Raw genomic sequence first — 27,856 nt, 5'->3', positions numbered from 1 at the left:
CCCAACCGCAGCTTCTCAGACTAAACCTCACACTAAACTGTTAAATTATTGTCAATACATTGCCTACTCAAAGTGATTTTTTCCTCCACAGGTATAAAGTGTGAACAGCTGATACAGCCAGCCTCTGTGACTTTGCAGCAGATCAGACTGACCATCAGCTGTCAGGTCTCTTATGATCTAATCTACTTGCAACACAGCCTGGATCAGACGGCCTGCTGGGAAAGGACTGGAGTGGATTGGGAGACGAGACAGTTATGGAAGTCCAGACGTCAAAGACAAAAGTTTTTTTTATTAACTTAGAGATGTCCAGTAACACAGTGCTTCTAAATGGACAGAATCTACAGCGTGAAGACTCTGCTCTGTATTACTGCGCCAGGCAAAGAGGCACAATGTCACAGACACACAGCAGTGCTGTACAAAACCCTTTCAGAACCATAACATGTGCATTACATGCATTATTAATAAACCATTGTAGGAGGCGTCTAGAGACCACAACTGAATTCCAACCACTTCATAAAGGAACAGCTTGCCATTTTCAGTCTTCAGTTTTATACAGATAACATCAACATTAGACATTTTGCTGCCAAATATGGATTCTTGTTTTCCTAAATTTGGAAGCATCGTGCCAAATTATGATACTCAAAGAAAATAAAAACTGTTTTCAAGTTCGAAAAGTCAGTTTGATTCTAGTTAATCTACGTTTTAGGTTATACAAACTTATTCAAACTGTTTGACAGGACTAATAAATGTTTTTAAAAGGACTGCGAATTACACGGTAGCATATAGAAGAAGTACATCTTTAAGGATTATTTCTGCCTAATTTGTAACTCCAGTTATACCTAACACCACAGTAGACTGTCAAGCCCGGTGTCTTTAACACTTTCTCTAACAATTACATTAGAAAATGGCTTATATACTGAATCAGAAAATGAGTCATTTGAACTGGTCAATGTTTGTTCCATTGTTTTCAACGTTAAAGTGCTGATGACATAATTTAGACTTTAAGTTATTTTGCAAGACAGTAATAGCTGTGATTTTGTGTGGTGATTCAGACTCTGTAATGTTAGCGAGGCAACCTAGCCACTGCTACAAAAACAGTGAGACAGAAACAGTAGGGGAATTCTTATACATTTAATACAAATATTACAAACAATTTGAAATGTAATTTATTGAAAGCTGATTTTCCAGTAAATTCATTAATATAAAATTTGTAATACAAATAATTTTTTTGACTCATTTTAGTAAATTTCTTGAATCATTTTTGACATTCACAAAACTGTAAGTGTGTTTCTTAATGGATGTTTGTTTTTAAAATGTAAAAGTATTTTAAAAATGTTAGCTTTAACAATTTTTCCAAAGCCTTTTTGGGCAATTCAACAAAGACTCTTAAAGTGTGTGGGCGTCAGGTTGTCATTTTCAATTAAAATTCAATGGCCAATAAATATGCATTAACCTAAAACAAACAAAACATGTTTTTAAATTAAAATAATCTTAACAAATGCCCCATAGCCCTATGAAACAAAACAATTTTGTATTGAAAATACAGGGTGTCCTTTTTTCCTTTGAAAAACTTGATGTAAATCTAGATCAAAAGTCACTAAGATAACATATTCTTCCAAGAAGAATATTTTCAAAGTATTTATTTTATAACTATATGAAATCCAGGTATATTTTCTCCAAATGTTGCTTGAATTAACACATAAAATTTCAGCAATGTTCAGTCAAAACTAACAGATTGGTTATATTATGCAAATTAACCCTTGACTTTTAAAGACCTCATTCTGTCAGCTGCAGAAGAAGAGAAACTCCCATCAGATCACCTTCAACACCAACATGTTCTCTGTAGCTCTGCTGCTGCTGATGGCTGCTGCATCCTGTGAGTCTCACTGAGACACAATCACTTACAGCATGATCAATCTAAACCAACTGATTACCGTTTATATTGTAATTTTAAATTTAATATTTCCCTCTTCAGGTGTGAAGTGTGAACAGCTGACACAGCCAGCCTCTGTGACTGTGCAGCCAGGTCAACGTCTGACCATCAGCTGTCAGGTCTCTTATGACCTGAGCTACTACACAGCTTGGATCAGACAGTCTGCTGGGAAAGGACTGGAGTGGATTGGGATGAAAGATAGTTATGGAACTGTGCACTTCAAAGGTTCATTGAAGAACAAGTTCAGTATTGATTTAGACACTTCCAGTAAAACAGTGACTCTGAATGGACAGAATATGCAGCCTGAAGACTCTGCTGTGTATTACTGTGCCAGAGTCACAGTGACACAAACCAGCAGCAGAGCTGAACAAAAACCCCAAAGAGCCTGAACACCTGCTGCTTGCAATCACCAGAGGAGACAGTCCAAGACCAATTTTTGTGCAACTTTAATTTCACACTGATGTATAGCTCTATGTATATGATTATTTTTATTTGTTTTTGTTATCTTGGTGTGTTGTTTTTTAAAAGGCTATATAACTACACGTAATATGGAGTGGTATTTGGAACCACAATAATAAAAAACAATAAAAAGGTCAATTTCATCATCTGGTGGAAATATCTGTTTGACTAAAGCAAGATTGAAAATTATTTTTATATCAGAAAAGTAATCATACAATCAGGAAAAAAGTTTAATGATTGTTTTAAGATCACTATCAATAAGTTTATCAACTGATAAACACCTCTGTACAGCTAATTTCTGTAGCGTAGTTCTCCTGCCAGCTCTCTGCTACATCCTTTGATGAAGATTTAAGGGTAAAGCTGAGAGCAATTTTGTCATGTGCTGATACATAACTAATATTTTATGAATGTATTTTTTTTATTTATATTTTGCATATTTTAAAATGACTGTATAAAATACACCCTGAATTAAAACAGAAATATTGCTATAATTTTAGCCATGCATCCATTTATTATCTTCTAAAATGTTTTCAGACTTTAAACTAAGATGAGTGTTATTTATACTTTCAAGGGGAGGAGTTTATACAAAGCGATTGCGTCCATATTTGCATGTCATGTCAGAGAGATTAAAAACTGCAGTAAACAAGCGATAAACACTCAGACTGAGCTGAAATAAACAGCCACAAAATGATCAGACTTGAACTTATGATTGCTTTTCTCATTCTGTCAGATAACTGGACAGGTAAAAACAAAGGATTTCCTCAAATATCTACTTTGATATTTTAACATTAAAACAATATGCTTTGTTTGCAGTAGTTGATTATGAATCTGTCTGCAGGTACTGATGGTCAAACACTGACTGAGTCAGAATCAGTGGTTAAAAGGCCTGGAGAATCTCATAGACTGACCTGCACATATTCTGGGTTTAGTGCCCATTACTGGAACGCTTGGGTCAGACAGGCAGCTGGAAAAGGACTGGAATGGGTCTCTACTATTAGCTGGGATAGTAAAAACATCTACTACTCTCAGTCAGTAAACAACCGGTTCACCATCTCCAGAGAGAACAACAAATATCAAGTGTATCTGCAGATGAACCGTTTGGCTGCTGAGGATTCTGCTGTTTATTATTGCGCTCGAGAGTCACAGTGACACAGAAAGCAGAAACACTGAACAAAAACTCATTAGTTGCATCACACAAAATCACCAAAAGGGGAACCATAAGACCACTGAATTATTAGGCCTGCATCAGCAAAGAAATTTACTGTTTTTGGCTGTTTTCCTTTCCAAAACGTCTGAGGTAAAAATGAACTGCTCGAAAGATTAATTTTTCAACATTCTAACATTAAAAATCAATGTGTTATTAAATAGTATAAAGCCTTTAATTTTATCATTTAACTAAAAATAATTATCAACAACATTGAAAGTTTTATGATGTCAAAAGAAATACACTATAATTGTTTTAGTTCTTCCCAGAATCTCTACACGGATTATAATATCTGCTGCTTAACATGTTTATGTTCCTACAATGGATCCACTGTGGTAAGATTTAATCCTACCTTTATTTCAGCAACAAACCAAGCAGTAGTTGAATAAGTTCATTTAAAGTTTTGACTTCATATTTTGTGATGATGACAACACTGGACATAAACCTTGTTCTCTCAAAAAGGGGATTTTAGTAAAAATAAAACATCTTAATAACTGAAGTAAAAAGGAAAATTTTTTGTATGTTTAAATTAATTCTTGTGCAGCATTAATAGTACAAAACATGAGTTCAGTTTCCTGAATAGGCTGTTTGGACAACCTAAACATGAATAGAAACCTCTGTTTCTCCTATGTTTCTCCTGCAATAGCAAAAATAATTTAATGTCAGCCTTGCTAATTCAAGCATACTGTCCCTCAATCCTGAGTGAAAGAATAGAAAGAAGAAAAAGCACTAGGTAACTATTTATCATTATGCAAATGAACAGTTCTGGTTTATAAACTTGATCTGATTCTATCAGCAGGAGAAGAAGAGAAACTCCCATCACTTTCAGCACCAACATGTTCTCTGTAGCTCTGCTGTTACTGCTGGCTGCTGCATCCTGTGAGTTTCACTGAAACATTTACAGCTTGATCACATTAAAATATTAAATATTTTAATAAATCTAAATTATTAAATATTTTTTCACTAATTCTGAATTCAATATTTTTCTCCACAGGTGTGAAGTGTGAGCAGCTGACCCAGCCAGCCTCTGAGACTGTGCAGCCAGGTCAACGTCTGACCATCAGCTGTCAGGTCTCTTATGATCTGGGCAGCTACTGGACAGCTTGGATCAGACAGCCTGCTGGGAAAGGACTGGAGTGGATTGGAATGAAACATGGTGTTGGAGCTTCATACTACAAAGATTCACTGCGGAACAAATTCAGTACCGACTTAGACACTTCCAGTAAAACAGTGACTCTGAATGGACAGAATATGCAGCCTGAAGACTCTGCTGTGTATTACTGTGCCAGACGGGACACAGTGACACAGACAAGCAGCAGAGCTGAACAAAAACTCCTGAACAAGTTACTTCAAACCACCACAGGGGGACTTTTCTGTGATTTATATTCTATTGTGTTTACTTTGCTGAGCAAAAACCGAGCTATACTTGAACTGAATTCACAGTCTACCATGATTTGAAATTGATTCAAAGGTTTGAGATAGTTTATGTTTGCTTTTCAGGATGACATCAAAGTCTAATAAACTTCATTAAGCTTCATTAAGCTGGTTTTAAACAATATTAACGGAGGTTTCAATACAAAAACATACATAACATATCACTAATAAAATCCTAACCCTATAAATTTCCTTCAGTCTCTAAACTCAAACTTCATTTCCACAAATAAATAAAGATAGTTTTAAGTTTTAGAACCTGTTGAAAGAATAATAAACATTTTAATACTAGCTAGTTGTCTTCTGACTATCTGAATCAATGCTTGAAAAAGCAGAATATGACGAACTGATCTTGAGCTTAAAGGCTTAGTGCTATTAAGCTCATTGAAATTAAATAAACATGAAGGAAAAGTACACTGGATGTTTTACTGTTAACCAGTATTAACCAGTATTCTTTTCAGGTACCCATTCAGCTTGATTTCTAACTATAACTCACCTTGTTATTATGTAAAACAAAGCAAAAAATATATAAATATGTTTTTGTATCAAGCAGTGAGTTTGCAAAGAGTGCTACACAGAACAATAGAACAGGAGTGACACGGTGTTAAATAAACAGCTCATGTTATGGTTCATGGTTTCCTGTTGTAGGATTTCCTTCAGCATGTGGTTCAACTGAAAAATTAATCTCGCCACAAAAATATCTATAAAGACAGCTATAAAACATTTAAAACACTTTCTGTTCCAATTTTATTGATTCATCTGTTCTTATAATACCATGTTAATAAGAAAAACATGGTGAAAAGCTTTATAATTTTTGATAAAAGTGGAATCAAGTTGATGCTAAATTATTTGACAATTATTTCCGATATCAAAATGTTTGGAAATAATTTAAAATAATCACAAAATATTGTTTTTATAGATCAGATGATTTCTGTTTCTATTCTAGGAGGAGGAGTCAATGCAAATATTGACGGCTGCACTTTTACATGTCTGTTAGTTTAAGAGCAGCAGTGAGTTAGTGGTGAACACAGTATGAACAGAGTCACATGGCTTCTACAATGATTAGATTTGAGGTTGTTCTTGCTTTTAGTATTTTGTCCTTAAACTGGAGTGGTAAGAAAAAAAAGGTTCATGATGTATGAAAAGAAATGGTGGTGAGAGAATCAATAATGATCTGTTTTTTCTGCAGGTACTGATGGTCAAACACTGACTGAGTCAGAATCAGTGGTTAAAAGGCCTGGAGAATCTCACAGACTGACCTGCACATATTCTGGGTTTGGTGATGATGATAATAATGCTTGGATCAGACAGGCACCTGGAAAAGGACTGGAATGGATCTCTTATATCAGCTGGAACAGTGGCAGTATCTACTACTCTGACTCAGTTAATGGCCGGTTCACCATCTCCAGAGACAACAGCAGAAGTCAGGTGTATCTGCAGATGAACAGCCTGACAGCTGGAGATTCTGCTGTTTATTATTGCGCTCGAGAGCCACAGTGACACAGAAAGCAGAAATGTTGAACAAAAACTCCTCAGAGCATGAATAGTTTTAACAAGAGGAGCCTTAGCACCACTCATTTTTGTCACAACCAACACATATAAACTTCACACTGAAGTAATAATTTTGAGTCCCTTCAGAAGATTTTAAAGTGTATTATTATCTTATTCGGTTTTTGTATTAGTATTTAATGACCAGAACAAATTAAGATTCAAAATAAACACAAATGATAAAAGGATTGATAGGAAATTTACTGTTTCTTTACATTTTTTTAGATTTTGCTTTCAAACTGTTTAAGTGAGTTGGAAAACTTGTGTTATTATCCATCAACCAGAGGAGGCGCTCTCTGACCATAAAAGAATTTAGACTATATAACAATGAACAACACTGCAAATCCTGGCTGCTTATCTATCATCTAGAACCACTATATTTAAAATAAAATGATCATTATCACCTCATAGACACACATTTGGAGCACTCTCAGAGAGGACAGACTGTGGATTCAAAAATCTTTGATCCTCATTGTGTAACTTAATAGCAGCAATAAATCATTCAAGAAAGGATGAAAAGTGGTGCATTTGTCTTAGATCTGGTGTTATGACACTCAAAAAACCACAAGGACAAAACAACACAAAGAATTCATATATTTAATGAAGAAATAAGACAATTATCAATGGATGTTATTTACAAATGTGGTAACAATATTGCTACATATTATTATATAATACATGTTTTTGAAAACATACTTTTCTTTTTAAAAAGAAGATGTTTTGAATCATTTATTTCCTCTTGTTCATCTTATGATCATAAAATAGAAAAATGTGGACTATAATATATTATAGCTAGTAAGAAATCAAGTTTAATTATCTCTTTTACATTTACAACAAAATTAAAGTTCAGGCATGGCACTACTTAGTCCTGAAATGAATAGTTGACATTTATTTCAAACATACTGACAGGAAGGTTCGTCATTATGCAAATTAAGCCTAGTGCTTTAAAAACCTGATCTGTTGCTGTCACAAGAAGAAAAACTCCCATCAGATCACCAACATGTTCTCTGTAGCTTTTCTGGTGCTACTGGCTGCTGGATCCTGTAAGTTTCTCTGAGTATGACCAAGCTTTGTTTTCTTACTGTTCTCACACTGATGCACAATATTTGCTGGTTTTTTTAGATGTGAAGTGTGAACAGCTGACCCAGCCAGCCTCTGTGACTCTGCAGCCAGGTCAACGTCTGACCATCAGCTGTCAGGTCTCTTATTCTCTGGGCAGCTACTACACAGCTTGGATCAGACAGCCTGCTGGGAAAGGACTGGAGTGGATTGGGATGAAATACACTGGAGATTCATTCTACAAAGATTCACTTCGGAACAAATTCAGTATCGACTTAGACACTTCCAGTAAAACAGTGACTCTGAATGGACAGAATATGCAGCCTGAAGACTCTGCTGTGTATTACTGTGCCAGAGAGTCACAGTGACACAAACCAGCTGCAGAGCTGAACAAAAACCCTTCAGAACATAAACAGATTATATCAAACCACCAAAGGACTTTTTAGTTCATTTTTCATCTGTGGAAACTTTGTCAACCTTATTTTACTCTTTTGTAAAAACTTTGTAGAAATACATCCTTACAACAAAAATATAGTTTTTGTCTCATTTTTTATACGTTTAATTGAAATAAACAAAAGTAAAATGTCTCATTTGTGTGCACAGAGTTGGTGAATGAAGCTGAATCTGATTCAGAAAATTGAAAATGTTACATTTATAATCTATTCAAGGTGACATTGACTTAAGACATGATTTTCTAGAAATATTGAATGCCAACTTCTACTAAGAGGTTTGTCAGAAACATTGAGTTAAAAAAAACTGTTTTTTGTCATCAACGATGATATAATACATATATTATATTCTTCTTATTTGGTTTAATCAGCACAATCAGGACTGAAGACATAAAATATACAGAGGATACATGCATCTTATTCTATACTCTAAAAACCCTCAATGTTGTTAAAATAGTTCTTCCTAATTTATACCAACACCTTTATTGATCTATATTGAATCCATCATTTATTTAATCTCTAACTCTAACTCACCTGATTAATGTTTAACACAAGGAAAAAATGAGACAAACATGTTTAGTAGAAAAACATTGTGTTTAATAACATGCAGGGTTCTGCACAGAACATCATGTGGCAATACATGAGTGAAACACATCCACACAAAATGTTTCAAATGCACAAAGACCAAATTAAATATAATTTCTTAAACAATTTGGTTCCAACTTTCATTGTTGATTTATTGATTTCAAAATAACTTAATATGACATTTTTTGTAGAAACAAGGGAAATCTGCTGTAAAGCTTTATATGTTTTGGTAAAACAGAAATCTACATCAAATTATTTAAAAATGAATTCAAATGCAAAAATGTTTGAAAATAATCTGAAATAATCCTCCTTTTATTGATCACATGATTTATGTTTATATTCCAGGAGGAGTCAATGCAAATGCTGACTGCTCCACTTTTACATGTCTGTTAGTTTAAGAGCAGCAGTGAGTTAGTGGTGAACACAGTATGAACAGAGTCACATGGCTTCTACAATGATTAGATTTGAGGTTCTCCTTGCTGTTATCATCTTGTCCTTAAACTGTAGCGGTAAGAAAAGAATGTTTTTAACCACATTCAAGATAGATATAAAAATATGGTGGCAAGACAATTTTAATTATGATTAATGAAAAGAGATGGCTGTGAGAATATCAATAATTATCTGTTTTTCTGCAGGTACTGATGGTCAAACACTGACTGAGTCTGAATCAGTGGTTAAAAGGCCTGGAGAATCTCACAGACTGACCTGCACATATTCTGGGTTTAGTAGCACTCCTGCCATAGCTTGGATCAGACAGGCAGCTGGAAAAGGTCTGGAATGGATCGCTGTTATTTGGTCTGACAGCAGCGGCATGTACTACTCTGACTCAGTAAAAGGCCGGTTCACCATCTCCAGAGACAACAGCAGAAGTCAGGTGTATCTGCAGATGAACAGCCTGACAGCTGGAGATTCTGCTGTTTATTACTGCGCTCGAAGAGCCACAGTGACACAGAAAGCAGAAACACTGAACAAATACTCCTCTGTGAAGCAATAATTTTAACAAGAAGTCACCAGGGGAATCATAACACTGGTTTTCTTGATCATAAACAACACATTTAGATTTACCAGCCATTGATAATATTTCAAATCCATTAGAAATAGGTTTTGTATCAATATTTTAGATTAGATAAAAAAATAAACACAGCGATCAATTAAAATTATTCCTAGCTGTAGAATGTTTGATATGTCATTATGTTTTCCTTTTAAAAATACACAAATTTTGCTAAATATGTTTTTTAGAATGTCAAAATAAATTAGATTTAAGGTTCTAATTGCTGTTATTATCTTGTCTTCAAACTGGAGTGTCACGGAGCAGTGTGTTGAGGTGGTGAGGCAGACGCTGTAGACCCAGGTAAGATGAATGATGCCAGTTTAATGATGAAAATAGGCTTAAACAATTCCAAAAGTCCACAAAACCTGGCAGCACAGTTGAGCGGAAGGCTAAGGCTCAGCACTGGCAGCAACAGGCTATACGCATGGACAAGACGCATTGACAGCACACACATTAGACGAGGACCCAACAGAGACGCAGAGACACAGGTGACACTAAATACACACGGGGTAATTAGGGAACGAGAAACACCTGGGAGTAATCGAGGGGAGAACAGGACAACACGGAGACACAGAGACACAGAAAACTTGAAATTAACACACAGAAAACACAGAACAAGACATGGAGTGGTAAGAACAGACAAGTTTTTAACCAACATTATGATTGACATAAAGAGATAGTGGTAAGAGAATCAATAATTAGCTGTTTTTCTGCAGGTACTGATGGTCAAACACTAACAGAGTCTGAATCAGTGGTTAAAAGGCCTGGAGAATCTCACAGACTGATCTGCACATATTCTGGTCTTGGCAATCCTAACATAGCTTGGATCAGACAGGCAACTGGAAAAGGACTAGAGAGGATCGCTTATATCAGCGATGGCAGGGTCAGCATCTACTACTCTGACTCAGTAAAAGGCTGGTTCACTGTTTCCAGAGACAACAGCAGAAGTCAAGTGTATCTGCAGAGCCCTAACACCACTTTTCATAGATGTCTGTCACTCTCACCTCTCTAGAAGCTTTACCTATGTTATTATGAGATGCTACAGATAAGAGTATGGAGACATTTTTTTGCAGACATTTGCTGTAAAAGGTGGATGCAGTTCTCATAAGTTCTGGCAAAAAAATCTGTGTCTTTGTTCACTTACTGTTTTGTAAATCAGGTCAAACAACATAGATGGAAAGGAGTAAATGGATTTATCTGATTTTTACCAATAACAAATAAAGGTTTTGATCTTTGAAATTATGCAGTGAATTTACAGTAAATTTAAAAGTTTGAGTCTGTTTGCAGAATTTTGACAATGTTTAGATAAGAAAAAAAAACAAAACATAAAAACAGTACAGATACAATAGGCCTTCGCAGCGCTTTGCTGCTCGGGCCTAATGAATTCAAACAAACGCAAAAGTCCTTATTCAAAAAAAGATTAGTGATTTTTGTATCATCGTTCCACTTTGACAAATGAATGAATCAAATATTTTTTTTAAATGCATTACTTAAAAACTTAATTTACCCAGAATGTTTACATATTTAAACTTTACACATAATTTCTCAATTTCAAGTTAGCAAATCACAGAATTAATTTAACGACCATACAATTTCAAACATACTTTTTCTCAATGCTGATCAACAGTACATAAAAAGTATTTTTATCATGTGATTCTGATGGTGCTGGTTTGGTGTTATGCAAATGAAAAGAATCATGTTATAAAGTCTTGATCTGATGCTGTCAGCTGCAGAGGAGGAGAAACTCCCATCAGATCATCTTCAACACCAACATGTTCTCTGTAGCTCTGCTGCTGCTGCTGGCTGCTGGATCCTGTGAGTCTCATTGAGACAGAATCATTTACAGCATGATGACACTAAATTAAATTCATTGTTGGTAACAATACATTTTTAATGTGTTTCTCTACAGGTATAAAGTGTGAACAGCTGACCCAGCCAGCCTCTGAGACTGTGCAGCCAGGTCAACGTCTGACCATTAGCTGTCAGGTCTCTTATTCTCTGGGCTATGCAACACACTGGATTAGACAGCCTGCTGGAAAAGGACTGGAGTGGATTGGATGGAAAGGTACTGGCGGTTCTAACTACAAAGATTCACTTCGGAACAAATTCAGTATCGACTTAGACACTTCCAGTAAAACAGTGACTCTGAATGGGCAGAATATGCAGCCTGAAGACTCTGCTGTGTATTACTGTGCCAGAGAGCCACAGTGACACAAACCAGCTGCAGAGCTGAACAAAAACCCCTGAGAACAAAGTGTTACAAAATCACCAGAGTAGTTCCTCTGGAACTAGTTTTATTTTTGACTCAGTCATCAAAAGAAGTATGATATGTTATTGCACATTCAAATTACACAAAAAACACAAATTTCAAATAAAAGAAATCATAAAATATATCTAACAAATTTTAAAATATATTCACAATTTTCTTGAACAAACACATGATAATCCAGAATGTAACCCTACATTGCTCTAAACCAAAGTAACAGCTCAAATCAATCTGTTTTTCAGGTTTCAGCAACTGTAAAAAGAACTGAAGAGTTGTTCTCCAAAATGCTTATTAGATCTAAAAAGTTCCTTTGTTAAAAGCTTAAGAAACCTTTGAGTGTGAAAAGAAAACATAAAAATAAAACTATATTTTCAAATGATATTACAATCCTAAAGGGCTCCAAAACAAAGGAACAGTTTATATTAATATTTATCATTTCCTGTTTTTCTGGGTTCTGTTCAACTTGTGGCTTAACTGAAAGAAAAGTGGTTTAATCCACTTCTGCAAAGAGACTGGCAATCGATTTATCATGTAGGTATAAAATATTTTCTGAGTTGATTTATGTGACAAAATAATCCTGAATTAAATTCAAAAATTGCAAACCTATCCTTCATAGCCACATGTGCTTCATAATCACATTATTTCTAAAATGTTCTCCTCTGACACGGTTTGTGCAGACACAAGTATTATTAATAAAAGTGCTGCGGTGACGCAGGGTACATAGCGAATGATTAACTTAAACAATATATCCAAAAATACCCTTAATTAAGAAATAATCAAAATCAAACGTATGCAGAGAATCAAGATAAGTTGTGGGGGTTTTTTTCCAGGGCGAGAAGTTAATGCAAAATTTGCCCTAATTTACACTCTACATGTGTGTGAAAGAATTTAAGACCAGTAGAAAATCAGACTAAGCAAAGAGAAAAGGCTGCTGCAATGATCAGACCTGAGTTTTTGATTGTTTTTCTCATCCTGACAGTTAACTGGACAGGTAAGGACAAAATATTATTTAAAGAAAACTTGAAGTAATAAATACAGATATTTTAGTTCCTTTGTGTAGGAACTGATGGTCAAAAGCTGACCGAGTCTGAATCAGTGGTTAAAAGGCTTGGAGAATCCCACAGACTGACCTGTACTTATTCTGGGTTTAGTACCACTAATCACACGCACTGGGTCAGACGGGCACCTGGAAAAGGACTGGAGTGGGTCACTCATAGCACTGGAAGCAGCTACATCTACTACTCTGACTCTGTGCAAAACTGTTTCACCGTCTTCAGAGACAACATCAGAGGTGAAGTGTATCTGCAGATGAAAGGCCTGACAGCTGGAGATTCTGCTGTTTACTACTGCGCACAAGTGGCGACACAGAAACACTGAACAAAAACTCAAAGTCAATGAATAGTTTTAACAAGAAACAACTACAGGGGAAGCCCTGACATCACTTTTCTAGGCGACTGGCTTTCTGACCTTACTGGTTATTTTGTCTTTATTGTTATTAGATGGAGTCATTCCTTTCAGTCCTGTGCTGAACAAACACCATACAACTCTCATTTTGTCCACTTAAAAGTATAACTTCTCATTCACTTACTATTTTATAATCTGGGTCAGACAACCTGGGGAAAAAGCAAGTAGGTGGATTTGTCAGATTTTGACAAATAACAAATATAGATTTTCAATCATCAGTAATATGCCAGGCGTATTCCATTGAGGTTAAATTTTTCAAAGAGCCTTATTGAATTATTGATTGTGATGAATATAAATGTGCCCTGCGACAGACTGGCGACCTGTCCAGGGTGTACCCCGCCTCTCGCCCGGAACGTAGCTGGAGATGGGCACCAGCAACCCTCCCGACCCCATTAGGGACAAGGGTGAACAGAAAATGGATGGATGGATGGATGAATATAAATGTTTGACCCTGCATGCATAATTATGAGCCCATATAAGAAAAAACGAGTAGGAAATAAATTTTTGAATATTAGAGCATTTTTCTTCTACTCAAGTCTGGAAAAACAACATTTCATTTAAAATGAAAATTAATGTACACATGATGCATTTTTGTAAAAACATTGCATAATACATATCTACAGTATAAGTCAACCATTTCCATTAAAATCACACAAATAATTTTAGAGTAGTGTCATTAATACAGACATAGTGTTTCTTCACAATGGTAAAAAGTACAAAAATATGTTTTTTATGTGTTTTTTATGGAATTTGTTTGTGTAACCCACATGTATATGTGTGGTACTGTTAGTGGTATTTTATTTCTGTAGGATTTTGTTTTGTTATTTAATGTTCCCAGCAATTTAGTTATATTTTCATTTTGAGTTTTCTTGTCATACCAGAAACCGCCAGCAGGTGGCTTGTGAGTTACACTCTGGTTTAGACAGCAGGAAACTATTAGAAGAAGAAGAAAACCGTAGCTGGCTGTAGCACGTTGTGCGAATTACCGCATGCTATAAGATAAATTCTTGATTAATTCCGGTAACGGTTAAGAGAAAAGAAGATCCGTGACCTGATCCCTGGCAGTAAAACACATTTTTACTGTGATTTTCTCTGGTGAGTGTTGTAACGTGTTTTTGCAACCGAAATTAAGCTAATGCTAACTGGCGTCATAGGCATTACTGCTCATATATTCCAACAAGGAAGAACAGAGAAACGTAAATAAAACCAATCGGAGAAACGTGTGAGATTAAAATGATGATTTTCACTGTATTGCATTTTTGTTATGTACAAACTAAGAGGTTGGATACAGTGTGATACGTTTGTTTTGCAAGCTTGCCATTAGTTGAATATTATTTTTGTGATAAATGGAATTTATTGCTTCCTGCATACTTTTGAAACTTAATAGTTAATTAAGTTCTATATATATGCAGGTTGGTTTTTTTTAGAACCCCATTCAACTTTGAAGACTGTCCAGCTGCATAGCATCGCAGGCCTGGATTGGATTGCTGAGCTCCAGGTTTCAACCCAAGACCTGGGACTGCTGGATCCGCTGCCTACTTTGCACTGGATAAGATAAGATTTTGGATCCAAAGAAACACATGACCTTTTAACAAAGACTTGACTGACTGACTTAAATTACTGAACTAAGAAAACAAAACTCCCAAAGGACAAACTGAACTATAAGGAATCTGAACCAAAAGAAAATATACTGCCTGATAAAAAAGGTGGACACTTTATGTTGGAACAAAAAAAACTGTACCGTAATATTCTGTTTCAAGTTGTATTAAATAATCTGTTCATTCTTGATAATATGGTTGTTTGTGCTTATTATCCTCCTTTTTGAACTTAGAAAGATAGACTAACTGTAACTTCAACATTGAAATCTAAGTTTCTCAACTTATCTATTCGTAAGTTACACTAGTTGGTTACATTTGGTATTATGCAAATCAGAAGAGTCCGGGTTTATAGATTTGATCTGATGCTTTCAGCTGCAGAAGAAGAGAAACTCCCATCAGATTCATTCAACACCAATATGTTTGCTTTAGCTCTGCTGCTGCTGGCTGCTGTGAGTCTCACTGAGAGAGAAACATTTAATGGATGATAAAACTGAACTGAATCTTCATTGTTGGTAACAATTGAGTTTTACTGTGTTTTTCCCCAGGTGTGAAGTGTGAACAGCTGACACAGCCAGCCTCTAAGGCTGTGCAGCCTGGTCAACGTCTGACCATCAACCGTCAGGTCTCTTATGCTCTGAACAACTACTGGACATCTTGGATCAGACAGCCAACAGGAAAACTGTGCCAGAGTCACAGTGACACAAAACAGATGCAGAGCTGTACAAAAACCCATGAACAAGTTATTTCAATCTTCTAGAAAGGTTGTTCATTTATTGTCTATATTTGGCTAAAAACAGAGTTGCATTTGAGATAAATTCACATCACACTATTTGATATGTGTATCATATTTTGAAAGTCCTTCAGAGGCACGTTAAATTTGCTTCAAAAACTACCTAAAAATCAATGTAACTTTTGCATGGGTGCAACAAATAAGCAAATATTTCAGTAAATTGATTTTCAACAATATTAAAGTAAGATGCATTACATAAACATGTCAAATGGTTTACCAAAATAATCTATACTGTAAAATCCTCTTTTGCTAAACTGATACAAAGAGAAATTTAAATTTCACAACTAAATAGTTATTTTCATTTTCAAAATTTCCTATTAAAATAATATGTTTTAGTAATAACGTTTTCTGACTATATGAACCAATTTTTGTAAACTCTATCAGAATCTGAAGGACTGACGTGAAGTTTAGAGGCTCAGGGATCATTGACACTTCAAATGAATGAATGAAACTTTTCATACAGTCATTCTTGATTTTATTTCTAACTCTTACTCATCTAATTTTATTGTGTTAAAACACAGGTGTCAAACTCCAGTCCTGGATGGCCACTGTCCTGCAACTTTTAGATGTGGCTCTGCTGCACCACACCTGAATAGAATAATTAGGTCATTAAGGCTCTGGAGAACTGATCTACACAAGAAGGAGGTAATTAAGCCATTTCATTTCAGCGTTTTGTACCTGTGGCACATCTAAAAACTGCAGGACACTGGCCTTTGAGGACTAGAGTTTGACACACCTGGTGTAAAACAAAGCAAGAAGAGAGAAACATGTTTTGGGAGGGAACAAAATGTTTAATAAGACATTACAAAAAGTTCTGCACAGATCAAAAGATGACAATACAATATATACACTCTGTGTTAAAAACCGTTCATGTTATATTTTATGATTTCCTGTTTCTTCAGATTTTCAATGAATGGTTCAACTGAAAATATCTTGTTTGTTCCTTCCACAAAAACATCAATAAATGCAAATTTCATAACGGGTCAGAAATAAAATATGTATAACAATTTCTGTTCCAATTTTATTAGTTGAGTTATGTTTTACAAATAATGTAATAATATCACAGTTGATATAGAAATATGTAAAATCTGAAATCAACCTTAAATTTTGTTTTTATACAACAAATGGATCCTGTTTCTTCCTCAGGAGGAGGAGTCAATGCAAATACTGACTGCTTAACTTTTACATGTCTGTTAGTTTAAGAGCAGCAGTGAATTAGTGGTGAACACAGTATGAACAGAGACAAATGGCTTCTACAATGATTAGATCTAAGGTTCTCCTTGTTGTTATTATCTTGTCTGCAAATTGGAGTGGTAAGAAAAGATATATTTTTAACCAACATTTTGATTGATGAAAAGAGATGGTGGTGAGACAATAAATAATTATATGTTTTTCGGCAGGTAATGATGGTCAAACACTGACAGAGTCTGAATCAGTAATTAAAAGGCCTGGAGAATCTCACAGATTGACCTGCACATATTCTGGGTTTGGTTACAATCCTGACATAGTTTGGGTCAGACAGGCAGCTGGAAAAGGTCTGCAGTGGATTGCTTATATCAACAGTGGTGGTGGCACCAGCCACTCTGACTCATTGAAAACCCGGTTCACCATCTCCAGAGACAACAGCAGAAGTCAGGTGTATCTGCAGATGAACAGCCTGGCAGCTGAGGATTCTGCTGTTTATTATTGCCCTCGAAGAGCCACAGTGACACAGAAAGCAGAAACACTGAACAAAAACTCTTGTAATCATGAATAGGTTTAACAAGAAGCCACCACAGGGGGAGCCCTAACACCACTTTTCTGACATGACTGTCACACTCACCTTTCTGGAAGCTTTATGATTAGATGCTACATATAAGAGTATGGAGTCATTCTTTCAGAAATGAGCTCTAAAAGGTGAATGCAGCTCTTATATTTTCTGGCAAAAAAAATCTGTGATCTTGTTTACTTACTGTTTTGTAAACCAGGCCAACAACATGGGGGAAAATGGTAAATGGATTTATCTGACTTTGACAAGTAACAAATAAGACTTTAAATCCTTTAAATTATGGCAGAAGTGTCTTTAACTGAGGTATTCTCAGGGAACTATTACTGAATGACTGCTAACAGTGAATGTAAAAGTTTGAGTCTGTTTGCAGAATTTTGACAATGTGTAGAAAAAACACATAATGAATTCAAACATGCACAAAAGTCATTATTTTAAAAATGATAAGTGATTTTGTATGATCGTTCTACTCTGACAAAAGAATGAATCAACCATAATATTAAAATACATCATTTAGAGGTTTAATTTAGACAGAATGTTTACATATAATTAAACTTTACATATAAATTCTCAATTTCAAGTTAATACATGTCTAAACTAATTTAAGGACAATATAATTAGAAACATATTACAGCATTGAGAAATTGATCAGCATTTATCAATGCTAGTCCACAGCATATAAAAAGTATTTTTATCATGTGATTCTGGTGGGGCTGGTTTGGTGTTATGCAAATGAAAAGAATCATGTTATAAAGTCTTGATCTGATGCTGTCAGATGCAGAGGAGGAGAAACTCCCATCAGATCATCTTCAACACCAACATGTTCTCTGTAGCTCTGCTGCTGCTGCTGGCTGCTGCATCCTGTGAGTCTCACTGAGACAGAATCATTTACAGCATAATGACACTAAATTGAATTTATTGTTGGTAACGATACAGTTTTAATTTGTTTCTCTACAGGTATAAAGTGTGAACAGTTGACACAACCAGCCTCTGAGACTGTGCTGCCAGGTCAACGTCTGACCATCAGCTGTCAGGTTTCTTATTCTATGAGCAGCTATGCAACAGCTTGGATCAGACAGCCTGCGGGGAAAGGACTGGAGTGGATTGGGTGGAAATATACTGGAGGTTCATACTACAAAGATTCACTTCGGAATAAATTCAGTATCGACTTAGACACTTCCAGTAAAACAGTGACTCTAAATGGACAGAATATGCAGCCTGAAGACTCTGCTGTTTATTACTGTGCCAGAGAGCCACAGTGACACAAACCAGCTGCAGAGCTGAACAAAAACCCATGAACAAGTTATTTCAAACCTCTAGAAAGGTTATTCATTTATTGTCTATGTTTGGCTAAAAACAGAGTTGTGTTTGAAATAAATTCACATCACACAATTTCATATATTTATAATTCCTTGAAAGTCTTTCAGAGGCATATTAAATTTGCTTAAAAAACTACGCAAAAGTCAATGTAACTGTTGCAAGGTGCAACAAATGAGTAAATATTTCAGTAGATTGCTTTTCAACAATATTAAAGTAAGATGCGTAAGATGAACATACTGTATGTCAAATGTATGAACAGAGTTTTTAATAAGACAATACACACAGTACTGCACAGAACAAAAGGTGACAATAGAAGAGTTAAACACTATTAAAACAGTTAATGCTATAATTTATGATTTACTGTTTCTGCAGATTTTCAGCAACATGTGGTTCAACTGAAAATGTATTGTTTGATTCTTCCATGATTACATCCATACATGCAAATTACATAACAGGTCAGAAATAAAATATTTACTACAATTTCAGTTCAAATTTCATTAGTTGAGTTATGTTTTATAAACAATGTAATAATGTGACAGTTAATATAGAAATATGTAAAATCCACAATAGGCTTTAAATTTTCATCAAATGTTGTTTTTACACATCAAATGTATCCTGTTTCTTCTTCAGGAGGAGGAGTCAATGCAAATGCTGACTGCTCCACTTTTACATGTCTGCTAGTTTAAGAGCAGCAGTGAATTAGTGGCAAACACAGTATGAAGAGAAACAAATGGCTTCTACAATGATTAGATTTGAGGTTGTTCTTGCCTTTAGTATTTTGTCTGCAATTTGGTGTGGTAAGAATATTTAAAAAAAAAATCATGATTGATGAAAGGAAATGGTGGCAATAAAATCAATAATTATCTGTTTTTCTGCAGGTACTGATGGTCAAACACTGACTGAGTCTGAATCAGTGGTTAAAAGGCCTGGAGAATCTCACAGACTGACCTGCACATATTCTGGGTTTAGTAGCACTCCTCACATAGCTTGGATCAGACAGGCAGCTGGAAAAGGACCTGAATGGATCGCTGTTATTTGGTCTGACAGCAGCGGCATGTACTACTCTGACTCAGTAAAAGGCCGGTTCACCATCTCCAGAGACAACAGCAGAAGTCAGGTGTATCTGCAGATGAACAGCCTGACAGCTGGAGATTCTGGTGTTTATTACTGCGCTCGGTTATACACAGTGACACAAAAAGCAGAAACGCTGAACAAAAACTCCTGTAATCAAATAGTTTTAACAAGAGGCCACCACAGGGGGAGCCCTAACACCACTTTTCTGACATGACAGTCACACTCACCTTTCTGGAGGTTTTATGATTAGATGCTACATATAAGATTATGGAGTCATTCTTTCCAATCATGTGCTCTAAAAAGTGGATGCAGCTCCTATAATTTTCTGCAACAAATCGGTGTCCTAGTTTATCTATTGTTTTGTAAACCAGGCCAGACAACATGGGGCGAAAAGGAGTAAATAGATTTATCTGATTTTAACAAGTAAAAGTAAAGTTTTAAAACTTTGAAATTATGGCAGAATTATGGCAGAAGTGTTTAATTGTACTTCTCAAGGAACTATTTTTGAATGACTGAATAAACGTTTGAGTCTGTTTGCCTAATTTTGACAAAGTGTAGATAAGAAAAAAAAACATAATGAATTCAAACATGCAAAAAATCATTATTTTAAAAATTATTAGTGATTTTTATATGATTGTTGAACCTGACAAAAGAATGAATGAACTTAACATTAAAATACATTTTTCAAAGACTTAATTTGCTCTGGATGTTTATATATTTAAACTTTACACAGAGATTCTCATTTTCAAATAATTAAATCACAGAATTAATTTAAGGACAATATAATTGGAAACATAATGTTTCTTAATACTAGTCTACAGCACATTAAAAGTATTTTTATCATGTGATTCTGATGGTGCTGGTTTGGTGTTATGCAAATGAAAAGAATCATGTTATAAAGTCTTGATCTGATGCTGTCAGATGCAGAGGAGGAGAAACTCCCATCAGATCATCTTCAACACCAACATGTTCTCTGTAGCTCTGCTGCTGCTGCATCCTGTGAGTCTCACTGAGACAGAAACATTTACAGCATGATGACACTAAATTAAATTCATTGTTGGTAACGATACATTTTTTATGTGTTTCTCTACAGGTATAAAGTGTGAACAGTTGACACAACCAGCCTCTGAGACTGTGCAGCCAGGTCAACGTCTGACCATCAGCTGTCAAGTCTCTTATTCTATGAACAGCTATGCAACACACTGGATTAGACAGCCTGCTGGGAAAGGACTGGAGTGGATTGGATGGAAACATACTGGAGGTTCTAGCTACAAAGATTCACTACGGAACAAATTCAGTATCGACTTAGACACTTCCAGTAAAACAGTGACTCTGAATGGACAGAATATGCAGCCTGAAGACTCTGCTGTGTATTACTGTGCCAGAGAGTCACAGTGACACAAACCAGCTGCAGAGCTGAACAAAAACCCCTCAGAACATGAACAGATTATATCAAACCACCAAAGGAAGAGCTTTGAGTTCATTTTTCATCTGTGGAAACTTTGTCAATTTTATTTTACTCTTTTGTAAAAACATTACAGAAATAGATAATTACAACAAAAATATAGATTGTGTCTAATTTTTTTTATATGTTTAATTAAAATAAACAAAAGTCAAAATCCTCATTTGTGTGCACAGAGTCGGTGAATCAAGTTGATTCTGATTAAGAACACTAGAATGGCTGGGTTTTCGATTTCTCCCTAGAATGGCTGAACAGGGCCAAAAGGCCCTGAGTCCACCCTGACGACTCTGATGGCTCAAATTAGCATTCTTCTTCAATTGTAAATGTGGCCGTTGACCGTCAGGCCAGAATGTAGGAATGTGAATAGTCCATGTTGGGGGTGGGTATCTATGATACCTACAACTCGTCATGAAGTGTTTTTGGAGAGATGTGACCTTTTGCAGCTGATCCATGATGTTGTGCTGCATTATCCAGGTCATTTTGCCGAATGTACATAGAGTTCGCAAAACATACAATCTGTTTCAAGAAATATGCAAAGGTTTTTCTAAAAGAAATTAGTAATGTTTTTCTTTGAAATAAAGCTAAGAGGGTATAAAATGACAGTTTAGAAATAAACTAACCAAATTAATTGTGTTGATCCACCTCAAAAAAATCATGCAAAAAGTGTAAGCAAAAGAAATCTGGGAGACTTTGCACATGCAAATTTGCATGCAGCCTTTTGTGCTGTGGAGGATAAATAGGTGACTGCTTCACCTATTTAGTTCACAAGAACTAATGGCATTTATTTCAGTCATAATCTTGCGGGGGGTGACTAAGGTTCCATCACTATGTGACAGCTGGTCAGCAAACCTGGCAAACATGATTGACATGGCAGCACTGAATGCACATGTGCTTTATCAGGCATGCATTGGGGTGCAGGAGAGACGGGTGGACTTCCTGGTTGAGCTTGCAAAAGAGTTCGGTAACTCTCATGTGAGGGAGAAGAAGGCACACAAGGAGAAACTGCTTCGGCAACAACCTTCCACACCCAGCTCAGGCAAAAGGGCGAAGTGTCAGGTCAACCATCGACGCAGGATGCGTGTCCTGAGGCCGAAACATCATCAGTGACCCCTCACACCCCCACCATGGACTGTTCTCCCTGCTGCCCTCTGGAAAGAGGTTCTGCAGTATCCGGTGCAGGTCCACCTGGTTCCGAAACAGCTTTTTCCCACTTGCCATCAGACTGCTGAACTCTTAACTGGACTGCACTCAAAAACTGGTCTCCACTTTATACCTTGCACATGTACAGAGCTAAATAACTTCTATTTTACTGTCAGTCCTGCACTTTATATTTTATATTTAGATTTATATTCATATTTTATACTGTATTTTATTTTACTCACAACATTGGAACCTCAAACATTATCCTGAGCCGTATGCAACAAAATTTCGTTCTGTATACACCCTGTGCATTGAAAATGACAACAAAGTCAGTCTAAGTCGAAGTCGAAGTCTAAGGAACAATTGTGCAACTGTGAGATGCGTTGAGGCCATTACCAGGGTACTTCTAAGGTAATGGCCCTAGGTAATGGCCCTATTTACTGAACAAAAGGGCTTCAGTGCAACGGGCTTCAGGCCAGTTGGACTATCTCTAGCCTGAATAGGTATATGTCCAAATGGCCTAACTCCAGCCATTCTAGTGAAAATTCATCCATCCATTTTCTGTTCACTCTTGTCCCTAATGGGGTCTGGAAGGTTGCTGGTGCTTATCTCCAGCTACGTTCCGGGCGAGAGGCGGGGTTCACCCTGGACAGGTCATAAAGAAAATTGAAACTGTTATATTTATAATTTAACGTTCAAGGTGACATTGATTTAAAACATAATTTTATATAAATAATATGTTTCAACTTCCACTAAGAGGTTTGTCAGAGACATTCAGTTTGCTAAAAAACATTTTTTGTCATCAACAATAATATAATACAAATATTATGCTCTTCTTATTTGGTTTAATCAGCATAAGCAGGACTGAAGACATAAAATATACAGAAGATACATGTATCTTGTTCTAACCTCTAAAAACCCTCAATGTTGTTAAAATAGTTCTGCCTAACTTTTACCAACACCTTTACTGATCTATATGGAATCCATCATTTATTTAATCTTTAACTCTAACTCACCTGATTAATGTTTAACCCAAGGAAAAAAGAGACAAACATGTTTAGTAAGCAAACATTGTGTTTAATAAAATGCAGGGTTCTGTGGCATCATGTGGCAATACAAGAGTAAAACATCCACAAAAAATGTTTCAAATGTACAAAGATCATGTGAAATGTAATTCCTTAAACAAACTGTGTTCAAGTTTCATTGTTAATTCATGATTTTAATATAACTTATGACAGTTATATTAAAATGACAGTTTGTGTAAAAACAAGTGGAGGTAAAGCTTTATTTGTTTTGGCGTCCACATAGAATTATTTAGAAATGAATTTAAATATCAAAGTGTTTGAAACTAATCTGAAATAATCGTCCAACTTTGCTTTTGTTGATAAATGTTAATGATTTATGTTTCTATTCCACCAGGAGGAGGAGTCAATGCAAATGCTGACTGCTTAACTTTTACATGTCTGTTAGTTTAAGAGCAGCAGTGAATTAGTTGTGAACACAGTATGAACAGAGTCACATGGCTTCTACAATGATTAGATCTAAGGTTCTCCTTGTTGTTATTATCTTGTCTGCAAACTGGAGTGGTAAGAACAGAGATGTTTTCAGCCAACATTATAATTGATGAAAAGAGATGGTGGTGAGACAATCAATAATTATCTGTTTTTCTGCAGGTACTGATGGTCAAACACTGACCGAGTCAGAATCAGTGGTTAAAAAGCCTGGAGAATCTCACAGACTGACCTGCACATATTCTGGATTTGTTGGTAATGATGCTACAGCGTGGATCAGACAGGCAACAGGAAAAGGACTGGAATGGATTGCTTTTATCTGGGGTGAAAGCAGCGGCACGTACTACTCTGACTCAGTAAAAGGCCGGTTCACCATCTCCAGAGACAACAGCAGAAGTCAGGTGTATCTGCAGATGAACAGCCTGACAGCTGGAGATTCTGCTGTTTATTACTGCGCTCGGTTATACACAGTGACACAAAAAGCAGAAACGCTGAACAAAAACTCCTGTAATCATGATTAGTTTTAACAAGAAACCACCACTGGGAGAGCCCTAACACCACTTTTCATAGATGAATCTCACACTCACCTATCTAGTAGCTTTACTTATGTTATAATTAGTTGCTACAGATAAGATTATGGAGTCATTCTTTCCAGTCATGTGATGTAAAACGTGGATGCAACTGTCATATTTTCTTGCAACAAATCTGTGTTCTAGTTTATCTATTGTTTTGTAAACCAGGTCAGACAACATGGGGCGAAAAGGAGTAAATAGATTTTTCTTATTTTAACAAGTAAAAAATAAAGTTTTAATTGAAGTGTACTTCTCAGGGAAATATTTTTGAATGACTGAATAAATGTTTGAGTCTGTTTGCCTAATTTTGACAAAGTGTAGATAAGAAAAAAAAAACATATTGAATACAAACATGCACAAAAATCATTATTTTTAAAATTATTAGTGATTTTTATATGATTGTTCCAACCTGACAAAATAATTAATCAACCATAATATTAAAATACGTTATTCAAAGACTTAATTTGCTCTGGATGTTTATATATTTAAACTTTACACAGAAATTCTCATTTTCAAATAATTAAATCACAGAATTAATTTAAGGACAATATAATTGGAAACATACTATTTCTTAATACTAGTCTACAGCACATTAAAAGTATTTTTATCATGTGATTCTGATGGTGCTGGTTTGGTGTTATGCAAATGAAAAGAATCATGTTATAAAGTCTTGATCTGATGCTGTCAGCTGCAGAGGAGGAGAAACTCCCATCAGATCATCTTCAACACCAACATGTTCTCTGTAGCTCTGCTGCTGCTGGCTGCTGCTTCCAGTGAGTCTCATTGAGACAGAAACATTTACAGAATGATGACAGTAAATTCAATTCATTGTTGGTAACGATACAGTTTTGATGTGTTTCTCTACAGGTATAAAGTGTGAACAGCTGACACAGCCAGCCTCTGAGACTGTGCAGCCAGGTCAACGTCTGACCATCAGCTGTCAAGTCTCTTATTCTATGAACAGCTATGCAACACACTGGATTAGACAGCCTGCTGGGAAAGGACTGGAGTGGATTGGGGGGAAATATACTGGAGGTTCTAGCTACAAAGATTCACTTCGGAACAAATTCAGTATCGACTTAGACACTTCCAGTAAAACAGTGACTCTGAATGGACAGAATATGCAGCCTGAAGACTCTGCTGTGTATTACTGTGCCAGAGAGTCACAGTGACACAAACCAGCTGCAGAGCTGAACAAAAACCCCTCAGAACATAAACAGATTATATCAAACCACCAAAGGAGGAGCTTTGAGTTCATTTTTAATATTTGGAAACTTTGTCAACCTTTTTTCGCTCTTTGTAAAAATATAGCAGAAATAGATCATTACAACAAAAATACAGTTTTTGTCTCATCTTCTTATATGTTGAATTAAAATAAACAAAAGTAAAATGCCTCATTTGTGTGTATAGAGTTGGTGAATGAAGCTGAATCTGATTCAGAAAATTGAAACTGTTATTTTTATAATGTATTCAAGGTGACATTTACTTAAATCATGATTTTATATAAATAATGTGTTTCAACTTCTTCTAAGAGGTTTGTCAGAAACATTCAGTTGGCTAAAAAAATCATTGTTTTTTATCATCAATGATGATATAATACAAATATTTTATTTTTCTTATTTGGTTTAATCAGCACAATCAGGACTGAAGACATAAAATATACAGAGGATACATGTATCTTATTCTAAACTCTAAAAACCCTCAATGTTGTTAAAATTGTTCTTCTTAACTTATATCAATACCTTTACTGATCTATATGGAATCCATCATTTATTTAATCTCTAACTCTAACTCACCTGAAATGTCACAAAATGTTTAACACAAGGAACAAATGAGACAAACATGTTTAGTAAGCAAATAGTGTATTTTATAAAATGCAGGGTTCTACACAGAACATCATGTGCCAATACAAGAGTGAAACATCCACAAATATGTTCCAAATGCATAAGGATCAGATTAAATGTAATTTCTTAAACAATCTGTGTTCAAGTCTCATTGTTGATTTATTGATTTCAAAATAACGTAATTATGAAACAAGGGAAACCTGCTGTAAAGCTTTATGTTTTGGTAAAACAGAAATCTACATCAAATTATTTAAAAATGAATTCAAATATAAAAATGTTTAAAAATAATCTGAAATAATCCTCCTTTTATTGATCACATGATTTATGTTTCTATTCCAACAGGAGGAGGAGTCAATGCAAATGCTGACTGCTCCACTTTTACATGTCTGTTAGTTTAAGAGCAGCAGTGAGTTAGTGGTGAACACAGTAAGAACAGAGTCACATGGCGTCTACAATGATTAGATTTGAGGTTGTTCTTGCTTTTAGTATTTTGTCCTTAAACTGGCTTGGTAAGAAAACAATAGGTTCATGATTCACGAAAAGAAATGGTGGTGAGAGAATCAATAATGATCTGTTTTTTCTGCAGGTACTGATGGTCAAACACTGACTGAGTCAGAATCAGTGGTTAAAAGGCCTGGAGAATCTCACAGACTGACCTGCACATATTCTGGGCTTAGCTATACTGATATAGCTTGGATCAGACAGGCGCCTGGAAAAGGACTGGAATGGATCGCTTACATCAGCTCTGGCAGTAGCAGCATCTACTACTCTGACTCAGTAAAAGGCCGGTTCACCATCTCCAGAGACAACAGCAGAAGTCAGGTGTATCTGCAGATGAACAGCCTGACAGCTGGAGATTCTGCTGTTTATTATTGCGCTCGAGAGCCACAGTGACACAGAAAGCAGAAATGTTGAACAAAAACTCATTAGTTGCATCACACAAAATCACCAAAAGGGGAACCATAAGACCACTGAATTATTAGGCCTGCATCAGCAAAGAAATTCACTGTTTTTGGCTGTTTTCCTTTCCCAAAATTCTGAGGTAAAAAATGAACTGCTTGAAAGATACATTTTCTACACTCTAACATTAAAAATCAATGTGTTATTAAATAGTATAAAGCCTTTTATTTTAGCTGTCATTTAACTAAAATAATTATCAACAACATTGAAAGTTTTTTGCCGTCAAAAGAAATACACTATAATTGTTTTAGTTCTTCCCAGAATCTCTACACGGATTATAATATCTTCTGCTTAACATGTTTATGTTCCTACACTGGATCCACTGTGGTAAGATTTAATCCTACCTTTATTTCAGCAACAAACCAAGCAGT

General features: G+C 35.6%; 1 protein-coding gene, 2 long non-coding RNA genes and 5 gene segments (V, D, J or C); 7 read left to right on the top strand and 1 right to left on the bottom strand.

Moving 5' to 3' along the window:
- Window positions 1-27,856, top strand: part of LOC114159458 (uncharacterized) — a 259,878-nt gene that overhangs the window by 14,780 nt on the left and 217,242 nt on the right. The window lies entirely within an intron of this gene.
- LOC114159489 (uncharacterized) lies at window positions 148-25,742 on the bottom strand. Its single transcript, XR_003598591.1, has 3 exons — window positions 25,644-25,742; window positions 2,327-2,329; window positions 148-177 (listed from the first exon to the last, which is right to left on the bottom strand). It is a non-coding gene; the product is annotated as an uncharacterized LOC114159489 (long non-coding RNA).
- On the top strand, window positions 4,387-8,053 carry LOC114159463 (Ig heavy chain V region 5A-like). The segment is given in 2 exon segments: window positions 4,387-4,475; window positions 7,698-8,053. Coding segments are annotated over 2 exon segments (348 nt in total).
- LOC114159465 (Ig heavy chain V region 914-like) lies at window positions 9,022-27,451 on the top strand. The segment is given in 2 exon segments: window positions 9,022-9,177; window positions 27,112-27,451. Coding segments are annotated over 2 exon segments (375 nt in total).
- On the top strand, window positions 11,364-11,965 carry LOC114159482 (Ig heavy chain V region XIG14-like). The segment is given in 2 exon segments: window positions 11,364-11,534; window positions 11,629-11,965. Coding segments are annotated over 2 exon segments (345 nt in total).
- Window positions 14,212-15,240, top strand: LOC114159486 (uncharacterized). The gene is made up of 2 exons (XR_003598589.1): window positions 14,212-14,544; window positions 14,862-15,240. It is a non-coding gene; the product is annotated as an uncharacterized LOC114159486 (long non-coding RNA).
- LOC114159468 (Ig heavy chain V region 5A-like) lies at window positions 17,679-18,986 on the top strand. The segment is given in 2 exon segments: window positions 17,679-18,465; window positions 18,560-18,986. Coding segments are annotated over 2 exon segments (393 nt in total).
- LOC114159483 (Ig heavy chain V region 186-1-like) lies at window positions 25,147-26,209 on the top strand. The segment is given in 2 exon segments: window positions 25,147-25,454; window positions 25,549-26,209. Coding segments are annotated over 2 exon segments (345 nt in total).

The sequence above is a fragment of the Xiphophorus couchianus genome, chromosome 16 (genome assembly GCF_001444195.1).
Source record: "Xiphophorus couchianus chromosome 16, X_couchianus-1.0, whole genome shotgun sequence".
NCBI classification, from domain to species: domain Eukaryota; kingdom Metazoa; phylum Chordata; class Actinopteri; order Cyprinodontiformes; family Poeciliidae; genus Xiphophorus; species Xiphophorus couchianus.
This window is presented reverse-complemented; position numbering and strand designations above follow the sequence as displayed.